The 11975-nt window shown below is 47.5% G+C and overlaps 1 protein-coding gene across 7 annotated transcripts in view; it reads right to left on the bottom strand.

Moving 5' to 3' along the window:
* PLA1A (phospholipase A1 member A) overlaps positions 1 to 11975 on the bottom strand; it is a 48069-nt gene that overhangs the window by 18140 nt on the left and 17954 nt on the right. For 3 of the 7 annotated variants that reach the window (XM_061398027.1, XM_061398436.1, XM_061398370.1), the window contains 6 exons: positions 11632 to 11721; positions 9758 to 9925; positions 8277 to 8366; positions 4580 to 4688; positions 1043 to 1207; positions 38 to 461 (listed from right to left, as the gene is read on the bottom strand). In XM_061398027.1, coding sequence (XP_061254011.1) covers positions 377 to 461; positions 1043 to 1207; positions 4580 to 4688; positions 8277 to 8366; positions 9758 to 9925; positions 11632 to 11721 — 707 coding nt within the window. In that variant the 3' untranslated portion in view covers positions 38 to 376. Of the gene's footprint in view, positions 1 to 37; positions 462 to 1042; positions 1208 to 4575; positions 4689 to 8276; positions 8367 to 9757; positions 9926 to 11631; positions 11722 to 11975 lie in introns of those variants that run through there. The other 4 variants (XR_009732815.1, XM_061398094.1, XM_061398214.1 and 1 more) reach the window with 3 other exon arrangements.

Here is an 11975-nt window from a genome sequence, read left to right as displayed (position 1 = left end):
GTTTTGTACATAACAGAATTTAATTCCAATAAAACAATTGAATGATTCAGATATTCCATAGTTTTATTTGAAAAAAAAGAAAGTATTTCTCCTGTATATGTTTCTACTGAATCCTAGGTACAGTTGTCCAAGCATATGGGGCAATTGCAGTTAAGCATGAATAGGAAGGTTGAAATGGTGTCTTTGTAAAACTCTTTCAACTGACAATGGAGATAAGGCTCTGTAAAATGAGCCCCCTCTCTCCCCTCTAAGGTGGCTATTTATGGAGAAAGTAAACAAGACTTCTGCATTCTTTCTTAGTCTTAAATGGTTTAGAATAAGTTGAATGCCCATCATCCCCCACTCCCAATCCAGGGGGCTGTATCCTGCCCATATACTATATACAGGTTATTTTCAGGTCATGAGACACAGTCTCACTTGCTTGTAAGTTCACTGGCTCAGGTAAGCAGACCATCTTTTTGCTGCAAGAGAAGAGAAACAAGAGGGTGTGTGCTCAGGGCAGGTTCCTGGCGGGTCGGGAGAGAAGGTTCAGAATTGTGAGACCTTGTGTTTCACTGGTGTCAGAGCTACAATCATCTATGGGACGATTACTACAGGAGTCCACCCCTGTCCTCCAAGGGCCAGGTGTGGTAAGACGTACTCCAAATGCCTGCTAGAGGTGGTGCAAAGGGGATAGGAATTCCAGATTCACACCCATGACTGTGACCAGCAGAGGCTGAAGAAGAGGAAATATGCAATGAGCAATCTTTGTTTCAAAAAAATTTTACAGAGAAACTAAATAGAACAGATACATAAAACATATAGATAAAATGGAGTTTCTTGTATTAAAGTGGGAATGGGGAATTAAAGTCCACCCTCTTTGGCTTCTTAGCATCCCAACCCAAGATGGCCCTGCAGGAGGTTCAGGACACCCTGGGTGTCTGTCATCTCCCCATCAAGGAAGCTTACCCTCATGATAAAACTGCACCTCAACAAGTGTCACATCTGAGGTCAGCCTTGGTCCTGGTGGCTGTGTTTGGGGTGGGGTGGATCTGGGGCTTACTTGTCATTGACAGGAAGAGGAGCAGTGCAGAACCTCCCGATGATGATCGTCTGGTCTTTTTTCCAAACCCGGTGGGAAGCCTGAAGCTTGAGTTTCACCTGGTTTATCTGGCACTGAGGGCTGGGGTGAGCTAGGACTCCTTTCCCAACACGCTGGTGTCTAGGTCTGGAAGGGAAAGGGAAAGTAACTTACTGTCACATGTTTGACCTTGGCTTCCCCTTGGCTCCCATGGGCTCTGTGGGTAGCCTGGTCAGTTAGTTCCTGGGAGGTGGGCACACAGTCCTCTGCATCATCCTTACCAGCATCTCGCCCACAACCCACAGCTTTGAACATGAAGCAAAAAATAGGTGTTGTTTTTGGAAAGTAAACAGGTGGACCCTGCAGCAAAGCAATAGGTCCTGGATTTACACATCAGGGTAAGGGTCCTAGTTAGTGATGATCTAAATTCAGATTAGTGAAGATATTTACTCTCGGGTCCGTCTAGCTGGAAGCAGAGGTCTCTTCTAGGATGTTGAGTTCCAAGAATTTTGTGTGAAGACTACTCTCTCTATTCAGACTGAGTATGAATGTGTGAAAGTGTGAAAGTAAAGTCGCTCAGTCATGTCCGACTCTGCGACCCCGTGGACTGTAGCCAACCACGCTCCTCTGTCCATGGGATTTTCCAGCCAAGAGTAATAGGCCTTGAGGCCGATCAGAGCTGGGGTGGAGTCCAGGTGTGGTCTCTTTCCGGCTGCGGCTTTGGTGTCACCCAGCCCTAGGTCTGAGCCTCAGCCCCTGCTCCCTGTGCCCTGCCCTGAGCTGCCCCTCAGGGGCAGGCTCCTCTGGGCTCAGAAAGAGGGACCGTGAGAAAGAGGGAGCTCCCGAGGGTGCTGCTTTGCCCTCAGAATGCCATCGGGTGTTGTCTAAGCCGAGCATGGTTTCCCTTTCCTTTCTGGCCTCTGTGTGCTGAGGAAATGTCTTCTGTGTGTACTTTCTAACCCAGGGTTAGTCATATAGTTTGTTTTGTCCTTTTGAGGAAGATCCCATAAAACTTTGTATAAAAGCTATTCCATTTTTTTTTCTTTTGATTTCAAAAGTGTTTATTTCAGAGGAAAAATAACAAAACTGTTCACTTTAAGAGGCTGCTTGGATGGAAAGCTTGGAAACTAGAAGTACTATAAAGGACACTGTGAGTGGTGGCCTGGGGACTTGACCTGGGTCCATTTTCTAATTGGAAGGAAATCTTGGGGTTTCACAAATTTATAAAAAGTAGGGGAAAGACCACACATAAACCCCCTTCCCTTCTTTTCAATTTCTGTTCTGCAAGAAGAAACAAAACCCAAGGAACTGAAGTAATCATGTTCTTCAAAACAGTAATGCAAGTCTCTTTGGGGAGAAGAAGAAGAAATCTTGGGATATCCATTCCAATTACTCAGGAAGCTTCTCAAAGTGTAGGAGGTGAGGCCATGCCTGGAGATTCTACTGTGACTGGCCTGGGGCGGGGCTTGCTATCAGCAGTCTTTAAAGCTCTCCAGGTAAGTCTAACAATCAGCCAGAGTCATTATCATGATTCCTGCAAGTATTGGCTCATCTACCCAACAGAGAGGTGGGTTGGAGAGGTGGTAGAAACATACTTGTAGAAGTTAACATGATCTTGAACTGACCTAATGAAAATTACTCAGCTATCATTTGCAAGGCTTCCGTGGGCACCCCAGGGCTATGTGGGGTCCTGACTGCCCTCTGTCTTGTGCTGTGTGGCCTGGGAGAGTTGGAACCCTGCCTGGTGGCAGAGTGTTTGGTAGCCCAGACGTGCACTCCTCCAAGAGGAAACTCATCTTCCCTGACAGCACAGTTAATGTGCATCCCTGAAGCCCGAGAAGTGTTTCCAAACCCAGATCTGATCCTGTCACTCTCCTGTTTAAAATTTCCAGCAGCTCTCCAAACTGCTCTCAGGATAAAACCCCAAGTCCCTCTCCTGTCCTCCAGGGGTGGCACGGTCTGGCCCTGACTAACCCCCCCCTCCCCAGCCTTTTGTCCCCATGCCTGATACCACTGCTCCCAGGGTCACATCTCACGAACCCATGGTCTTGAGGGAAGGATCCTGCAAACCCTTCAGAACTCTACTCAAACATTATTTCTCCACACTTAGCCAGGCTCTATCTTCTTTGTTCTCATAGCCCCTGTCACTGCTGACAATTGTGCATTTGCATGTATGGGCACTGATCACACCCCTGTTTGCACTGCACCCCTCCTGCTGGAAGCTACCTTCCTCAGGCTCCCAGGCATGAGTGGGAGGCTGCTTCAGGCAGTGAATCTGAGCTCCTGCCAATCACTTACCCTTCCCACCCCCGATCCCTACTCGGTTCTCCCAACACCACCTGGCTTTGTCCCTGTAGCCCTGGAGTGGGAGTGACTCCTATTGCTGAGCTCTGCATTGCTTCCCCATCCTCTGTTGGATCTTCAGTTCTCCCAACATATTTGTAATTAGCTCCCTGTGTTAAATTCCTTCTGTTGGACTGCCTGGCTTGGGCTCTAGTTTCCAGACTGAACCCTGACTGAGGCAGAGATGTATCTGGTTAGTCTGCCTCCTGCCGCTTGTGAGTAACTAATCAATGGCTTTTTAAAGAAAAAAGCACCATGGCTGAGGTGCTGTCCCCTACTCTTGCCTGGAAAATCCCATGGACGGAGGAGCCTGGTTAGGCTGCAGCCCATGGGGTCGCTAAGGGTCAGGCATGACTGAGCGACTTCACTTTCACTTTTCACTTTCATCCATTGGAGAAGGAAATTGCAACCCACTTCAGTGTTCTTACCTGGAGAATCCCAGGGACAGAGGAGCCTAGTGGGCTGCCGTCTTTGGGGTCGCACAGAGTTGGACATGACTGAAGCGACTTAGTAGCAGCAGCAGCAGCCAGGATTGCAGCTCCCTACAGTTGAGGCTCTCCAACCTCTCGCCTCAAGCCTGGTCCCACCAGCTGCTTGGCTCAAGTGTGACTCCACAAAAGGAAGGAAATCAGCCCCAGTTCCAGGGACTGGCACCACTGGGCATCAACCCCGCTGGCCCTCACCTGGCACTCCCTGGCTAAGTTACCCTCTGCTTGGGAGTCTGCTCTAGTAACTCACTCTGATAGCCCCCCTCCTCACTCCCCCATCCCTCCGCCCAGGAGTAGGGGCTTCCCAGGTTCTCACCAGCCCTGCCTGGGCCAGTGGCCAAGGTCCTCCTACTTGCTGGCATCTCTGATGCCCCTGCCCGAATTCCTGACACAATGTCCTGTCAGGGGCCTAGTCCCCACATTCTCACCCCTCTGTTGGGATGTCCCCTTACTGCTGCCTGCCTGCTATTGTCTGAATACACTCTGCTTGGGCCCAATACTCATCCTGAACCTGGAACAGTTGCCTGGCATGTGTCTGTGGGTCCATCTGTGGTACGTGCCACCCTCACCCCCACCCCTGGCCCAGTTGGCTCCGCCCACCCATCAGTGACCACACAGAGCATGTCCTGGGATGTCTGTGCATGTATGTAAATAGGAGAGAAACCAGCCACACGGGACACTTACGTACATGGTGATCTTGACCGAGGAGGTGACACTGCTGCTAAGGAAAGTGACCGTGATGCAGGTGTCCTTGTTTCTTGGCTCCTGCAAGTGAAACTCCACGAGGCTGTGATGCACTGGGAAACCAAAGCAGAGCAGACAACAGGGCCAGATGTCGGTGGGTGCAATGCATAAAAAATCCCGGAGAGCAGCACAGCAGTTAGAAATCTCACTCTAACACTTAGCAGCTGTGTGACTGGGCACAGTCAATCACAGGTTCTCTGCTTCCTCAAGCCTAAATTGTGTTCAGCAGCTCAGCTGTGTTCTACTCTTTGAGACCCCCATGGACTGTAGCACACCAGGCTTCCCTGTCCTTCAATCTCCTGGAGTTTGCTCAAATTCTTGTCCTTTGAGTCGGTGATGCTATCTTAACTATATCATCCTCTGTTGCCAAGTGTAAATTGGGATAACAAAATTACATACCTCACAGTTCTGAATGAGAATTAAATGAGTTAATACATATAAAGTCCTTAGACAGTGTCAGTGCCTAGGAATCATTCAATACGTGATAGTTTTTATTATTACTTGTACTCCTAGAATGTGCTTCTCCTCTCTGTTTGGCAACATTATCCTGATGGTGTGATTCTGAAAACCAGTGTCTATCTTATACTAAATAATTAACTCATAAAATATAGCAACGCCCCTCCCCGCTAGCACGCGCACAGTGTCAGGAAATACACCATGTGTGCAGGAGATGACTGTGGCCCTCCGTGTGGTGGCTGGGGTCCTGTGTGGCATCTCCTCCCTCCTGGGCAGCACTGAAACTGGGGCTCTCAAAGCTGGTATTGTCTGCACAGACTGGGTGAGCAGCCTGGTTCATGGTGATACCCCTGGTCTGCAGTCCCTCTGTCAAGAGAGGTTAAGAAGGATTGCAGCTTCCCCAACACCCTAGCCCTTCCTCAATAGGGTAAGCCCATCTGGCGGCCCCTGGCTCTGACTTTGGTCTCTGAGCATTTTCACAGACTCCTTTGGTGGTTGGGACATAGCTAGAGAGGTAGTCCTTCACCTCACCCCTACCTGTACTTTTTCATTTGTTTGTTTTATGGGTGAATATTGGGAGGAGGGACTAAGTGGATTTAGGGAGACAGCCCAAGTTGAAGTAATGATGTGATCCATATAGGCTCATGGGGTTAGCAACTGGACTCCTGCCAAGAACCCACAAGAAGACAGGAGAGCACTGCACTCTGCCCCTCCACAGAGGAGAACATCAGCTGCCACGTCCCCCCTGTCTCTCTTTCTTGGTTGTTTACTGTGGATGCAGTGTGTTATGTTGACGGGCAAGGGCTGAACAGGAGTGGATAATCACAATGTGGGAAAAAAAAAAAGTCTACCTTACATAGCTCTAGGAATCTAATTCTCTGTGCTGAGTTGGATATATCACTTTACCAGCAGATATCAGTGATCCAGACAGTTTCCTAAGGTTCTGCTTATCTCTTCTCTGATTACTCTGGAAGCCCTAGGAGGGCCAGGTCTGCTAACATTGGTGGATGGGAACTGGTAGTGAAATTCCTACCTGCTCTGGGCGTGACAAGGGCAACAGCACACGAGCCCTGGGTGGTTTGCCAGGAGAACTGGATCCAAGCTGAGGCCCTGCCGCTCACCAGTTGTGTTGTCTTGCCTAAGTCACCAAACCTCTCTGTGCCTCACTTCCTTCATGTGCAATCAGTAACCCCCAACGTCACCTCACAGTACACTGTGAGGAACGGGGTGATGGAGAGAAAACACTTTGGGTGAAACGTTGCTCTACAAGAGGAAAATAGTATTTTTGGAAAAATGATTTTTTGGGAGCAGATTCTCTGTCCATGCTGGCACTTGCCTGGCAGAAGCCAAGGGTGACAGCTGTCCTAGTGAGCAGTGCTGAGGCTGAGGCAGGTCAGAGTGCTGGGGAGTGGGAGCTCGGTGCCACAGAGACCTGGGAGTGGATGAGATGGATGGTACCAGGTGGGCGACCCATACCCTCCCACCAGGAGAGGAGAGGCCCAACTCTGATGCTCAGAATGGAAGGCTCAGAGGATGCAGGCCCCTCTGAGGTCTTTGAACAGACATAACCATACTTCTGGGGCAATGGGGAGGGGATCTCACAACAAATATGAAACAGAAAAAGTCTGGTTCAGTGAATTCCCCTCAGCAGGGATCTAAAAATGCCTTCAACCTTCAGGTGTGCCTCAGGCTCCCTGGCTGTCTAGATGGGGAGGCGGCACCACAAAGCTGCCCTGGAGCTGGAAGTAGAAATGGGAAGTCGGGTCCCTGCAGCCCTGCCTCTGACCCAGACAAAGCATCCTGCCTCAGGCTGACCTCTGAGCAGCGGCAAGGACCCCAGAGTAACTGAGAAAGACGACTGGAAAGAGCAGGTTCTCGGAAGAGGGGTCAGAGATATGAGTGGTGGAGGCAAGCGATGATGGCGTGGAAAGGGTAAAGATTTTGAAGTCAGAAGACCGGAGTTGAATCCTGACTTCTTCACCCTCCCATGGAGCCTTGGGCATACAACTGTTCGGGGCTGGGTTGTCAGAGGAGAGGATGGATGTGAAAAGCCCACAGCTGACCCACTTTATTCTTAAGAAGTAGCCATGAATTCTCTCGAATGAAGTTACAAACACCCTCATCTCAGCTTCCAAATTCTCCCATTGTCAGAGGGAAGGGAATTATTCTTACTGAATCCAGTCACTGTGCAGTGTTTGCCTGTGTACTACGTATTTTATTTTATCCTCACAATTAATTCTTTGAAATAAGGACTGTTTTCCACATAAGTATGTAGAAGTTCAGAAAGATTAAGGAACTTGCTGCTCCTGACCACACAGCAGGTAAACAGAGAATTCGAGAACAATTCAGGTTTGGGTGACCACAGAGCCTGAACTTCAGGCTCTACCAGGAAGGTATGGCCACAAAGATCCCTCCAACAATCAGCCAGACACCAGTGATCAAAAAATCATTTAGAATTAGGGTGGTCATATAATTTCCCACCCAAACCAGCATACTTCTATTCTGAACACACAATAAAGCAGACAGGACTCCAGGATAAAAAAAAAATTAGGAAGTATAGCCAACCTAGATAAGATGCAAATACTATAGGAAGGAGGATGGTTTGGCCTTTAATTTATGTTATAGATTCTAAGACACCCTTTTCTCTCACATTAGTCATCATTCACGATCACTGGCATCTTAGCTTCAGTGAAATGCAGTGGTTAGGAGCCACAGTAAACAGTTGAAATATATATGTGAAGGTTCAGTATTCCTCATGAACCCTGACGTAGGAAGGCTGCTAGAGTGGAGACACGCTGGGTGGGCAATGAGGAGGGGGAAATGTGTGCAGGAAGAAGAAATCCAAAAGGTTCTCCCAAATACCACCCTAGAGGGAGAGCCCACACTGGAGGGCAGGATTCCATGGTGGGGTAGGAGGAATGAAGGTCAGTATACTGACCGAAGGATAAGATGCCCCCAGGTTCTTATCCATGGAGCAATGATTTGGGCTGGCTCTGATGAGTCTGGGTTCTATCTAAGCCCAGGAGATGCTGCCCTCCACCTCTCACTTTCCATGACCTTTTTGCCCCCGTTCTTCACCTCCCACTTTGGCTACCACACTGGGCTGGACATAGCCCAGGATGGAGCCCTGGACTCAGCAGGTCAGCAAACTGGCAGAGGTGAGCAGGGCGTTCCTCCCTACTCACCACAATACGGAGCCATGGAAGTGGTCAGCAGGTAGACCTTCACCTCCTTGGGAAGTGGCTCTATCTTGACACCACCTTGTTCCACCAGCCCTGGAGATAAAGAAGCAAAGACAGCAGGGCCCTGAGGAGGCCATTTCAGGGTTCGGTGGCACCCAGCCTTTCAGTGATTAATTCATGCACCCGTTCATTCTACAAACAACTGTAGTGAGTCCTGGAATACAGCAACTCCATCCAGACAGGGATAAACACACAAGTAGACAGCAGATACATTCTTTAGATTATCTGGCCCACTCCCAAGGGGTATGTATATGAAATTATGAAATGATGTCTCCAACTTGCAAGACAATCTATATGACAGTTCTTTTAGTGGTATTTGTATCCTGTGCATTGGAGCACAGGAAGTGTTTGAGCTTAAGAAAATGGTTGATAAGTTGGAGAAGGGCTTTCCAAGCAGAAAGTATAGTCTGGGCAAAGGGATATTGGGTGAGGAAACATGAAAAATATTCTTGGAAGTATGAGTAGTTAGCATCCCTGAGGTGTTTAGGAAAAAGGGAAAATCTCGTGGGAGATGAGGCTGAGCAGAGAGTGTAAAGTGGTTGTTAACCATCTGGTCCATCACATGCGTGGGAAACAGTGACATATGCCTGATGAGCAGGAAGTAATGTTGTTTTGCTTTATTATGGGAAACCACACCTACTTTAACATTTTGTCAAGCTGATATTCATTTCATTCATATAAGCAATGGCAGGCTGCTGCAGTTCTGAGTGGCAGCTGGAGGGTGGGAAGTGGGAGAGTGAAGGAGGGGGAGGAACCACACATTACCCAGGAGTTTTTCCTGGAACCCTTCAGGCTGGATAACCCCAGGATATTCACAACAATGATCTGCACAGGGTGAACTGAGGCTGGATCCCTCAGCCTTCCCGAGCCATTCTCTCCAGACTAGCCTGGATCCTCCAGGAATGTGTCCAGGTCAATCAGCAATTAGGAATCCCTCCAGCTGGCACGTGGCCTCACACCTCTAAGGCAGGCAATGTGTGCCAGTCTTAGGGATTTCCCCATAGCACTTGGATTTCAAGCCTATCAGGAACTGGAGAACGGCTGGCCTAGCACGGAAGACCATGGTGCACAAAGACTGTGGTGTGCATCAGGTGCAAGAGTGGGTGCAGGGGGTCTGGACCACACTGATGCTTCTGGAGAGCATCCTGAGGTGGACTTGCGGGTCAGGGTCTCGGTGTGTGTGAAGGGTGTGCACAGAGTGCATACGGCATCACGAAGCACTACAGAGGGCGGGGGGTGGGACACAGCAAGCTAAAGGCCACCTTCAAGGCGAGAACACCTTCTAGCTGAATTTTGAATATTACTTAAATTTTCTTTACCCCGCTTGAAAAGACTTTTTGACCATGGGAGATCAGGACTTGAAGAGGTGTCAAGGCTTGGACTCTCCCCAAGTTGTCAGAGGGAGTCAAAAGAGGAGCATTTACCGATTCTTGGACAGGAAAGAAGAAAAGGGTTGAAACAATCCAGACACTGTCCAGCAAGGAAGTCCTTGTAGTTTGTACAAGGGAAGGCCACCAGTGGACAGGAGTTCTCCAGGGCGCTGATGTAGAGGTGTACAGCCCTCATATGATCACAGATCAGATAACTGTAGCCTGAACAAGGCCAAAAGACACAACCAAGGTTTCAGTTCAAGACACATGGAAACTCCCTCCATGCTACTTACTGTAACTCTATTGAACGTTATAGTCCAACAGGCTATAAATACATGGGATATCCCCCCAAGCCACATTTTTGAAATATTGATGAACATGGTTTTTAATTTTTTTCGAATTGATTCTTTTTTTTTTCTTTTAACTAAGCTTAACTTACCAATAAAATTGCTTACTTAGAGACCCATTCTTCCATGGTCATGCAGATTCTCTTTTGGAAAATGGGAGCATATGAACAGTTGGCGATCCTGACCCTACTTCTCAAAATGGATATTGGTCTGCACATTTTTGCCTTCTTCAGCATCACCCACACAACCAATTTTATTCAACCTCATTAAACCCAATCCAATAAAGAGACAATCGAGGGAGTCAGCAGCAGCTCGTGGTCCATCTATGAAAGCCAACCCAATGACTGACACACTGAATCTGCCAAATGTCCCAACACAACAAACACTTGGTTTCTCGTTATTGTTGTTGTTGACTATTTTAAAATTTGTGATAATTCACACTGAATGAATTTGCTGGGGCTAGGAGGTCCATAGTGAGCCATAACTCCAGCATTTAAGGTCTTCATACTCTGCCTTCACCTTGGGACCCCCTCACCGGGACCAGAACCAAGCCTGAGCTGTGTGCGGATTTTCCCTTCCCCCATAGTTGGGACACTGTCCGTGGCCAACCCCCTTCTAGCTACAACAGGGAGCTGGAAGACACAAACTAAACCCTTCTCAAATTGTGTTATGAAGAAAAAAATTGAAAGTGACCAACTAAAATGCAAAGAAATTTTTAAAAGCCATTAAAATCAAACCATCCAATCTGATCAGAATTGCTGAAAAAATTATGAATTATTAAAAGAAACATGATTTGGAAAATCAGTGAATTTGATAAGTTGGATTAGTGGTTACTCAACACGATTGTCAAAAGAATCTTTAAAATGATAAAATTTTGGTAAAGCAGGAAAAGGTTAAAAACATAGTATTCAGAAATCAAAACTCCTGTATGAAATGTTGATAGGTTAGCTACATTCATGAGAAGAATATAAGAAGACTAAACAACCCTTAATGCTTAGCTTTTGATAAATTTTAAATTGTTTAAAATTATGCTAAGAACATAAGCAATACATCCAAAAAGAACATTCCAGAAGAGAAAACTTAGAAGAGAAGATATGTATATTCATTGAATGTATTCAAGAAGATTATCTTGAAAGCAATTTTGGAGAACTTAAATTTAGTTAGTTTGGGGAAATGGTCGTGCAGTGAATTGAACCTTCAGCTAGCTAGCTTTGGGTGCATCAGCCTGGTTCTGACACAACACGGCACTGCAAAGGATGTAGCTGGTGTGGACTCTGCCACAAAGTGGGGCCCAGGAAGAAGAGAGGTTATTGGTTGAGGGATGGTGGATGATGGTAGGGCCTAAGACATAGGGAGGGAACCTAAATATGGAGCAGTCTTTTAATTTCAGGCAGTCTTCCCCTAGAATTCCTTGTCTCCATAGACATCCATTCAATAAGTGCTGAGTAAGCTTGATGGGACATAGCAAAGGACACTGTCAGGAAGACTCCTGTGGCTCACACTGGCTGACTCAACACAAAACCTGTTGATAAAGTCCAGTCTCTGGAGCAGCCAAACACTGAGTATTTCTGGCTTTCTGACCTGCATAAATGGAAGTGGGACAGCCAGGCTGGTCTTGGCCCCCATTGATGAAGTAGTCCACGTGTCCAACAGGAATCCGAATGCCCAAATCTGCAAGAAGGCAGAACCTTGTTACCCTCTTCCTTCAGGGGCCATTTTCCAGGTCCCCATAGCAGGGTTTACTGGCCACAGAGTCTGAAGTCTGACCTTGGGCACCCACCCCTTCTCTGTGCTGAATGGGGGCCCACTTATTCCTAAATGCTAGAAGATGACAGAACTAACTAGCCCTTAGATGGTTTTCTAAGAGGTTTTGTCATGCTGAAAGGAAGCTAAGAATAAATTCATAAGAAGATACTCATATTTGC

The sequence above is a fragment of the Bos javanicus genome, chromosome 1 (assembly GCF_032452875.1).
Source record: "Bos javanicus breed banteng chromosome 1, ARS-OSU_banteng_1.0, whole genome shotgun sequence".
Classification (NCBI taxonomy): domain Eukaryota; kingdom Metazoa; phylum Chordata; class Mammalia; order Artiodactyla; family Bovidae; genus Bos; species Bos javanicus.
Note: the sequence above shows the minus strand (reverse complement) of the source record. Positions and strands in the feature narration are given on the sequence as shown.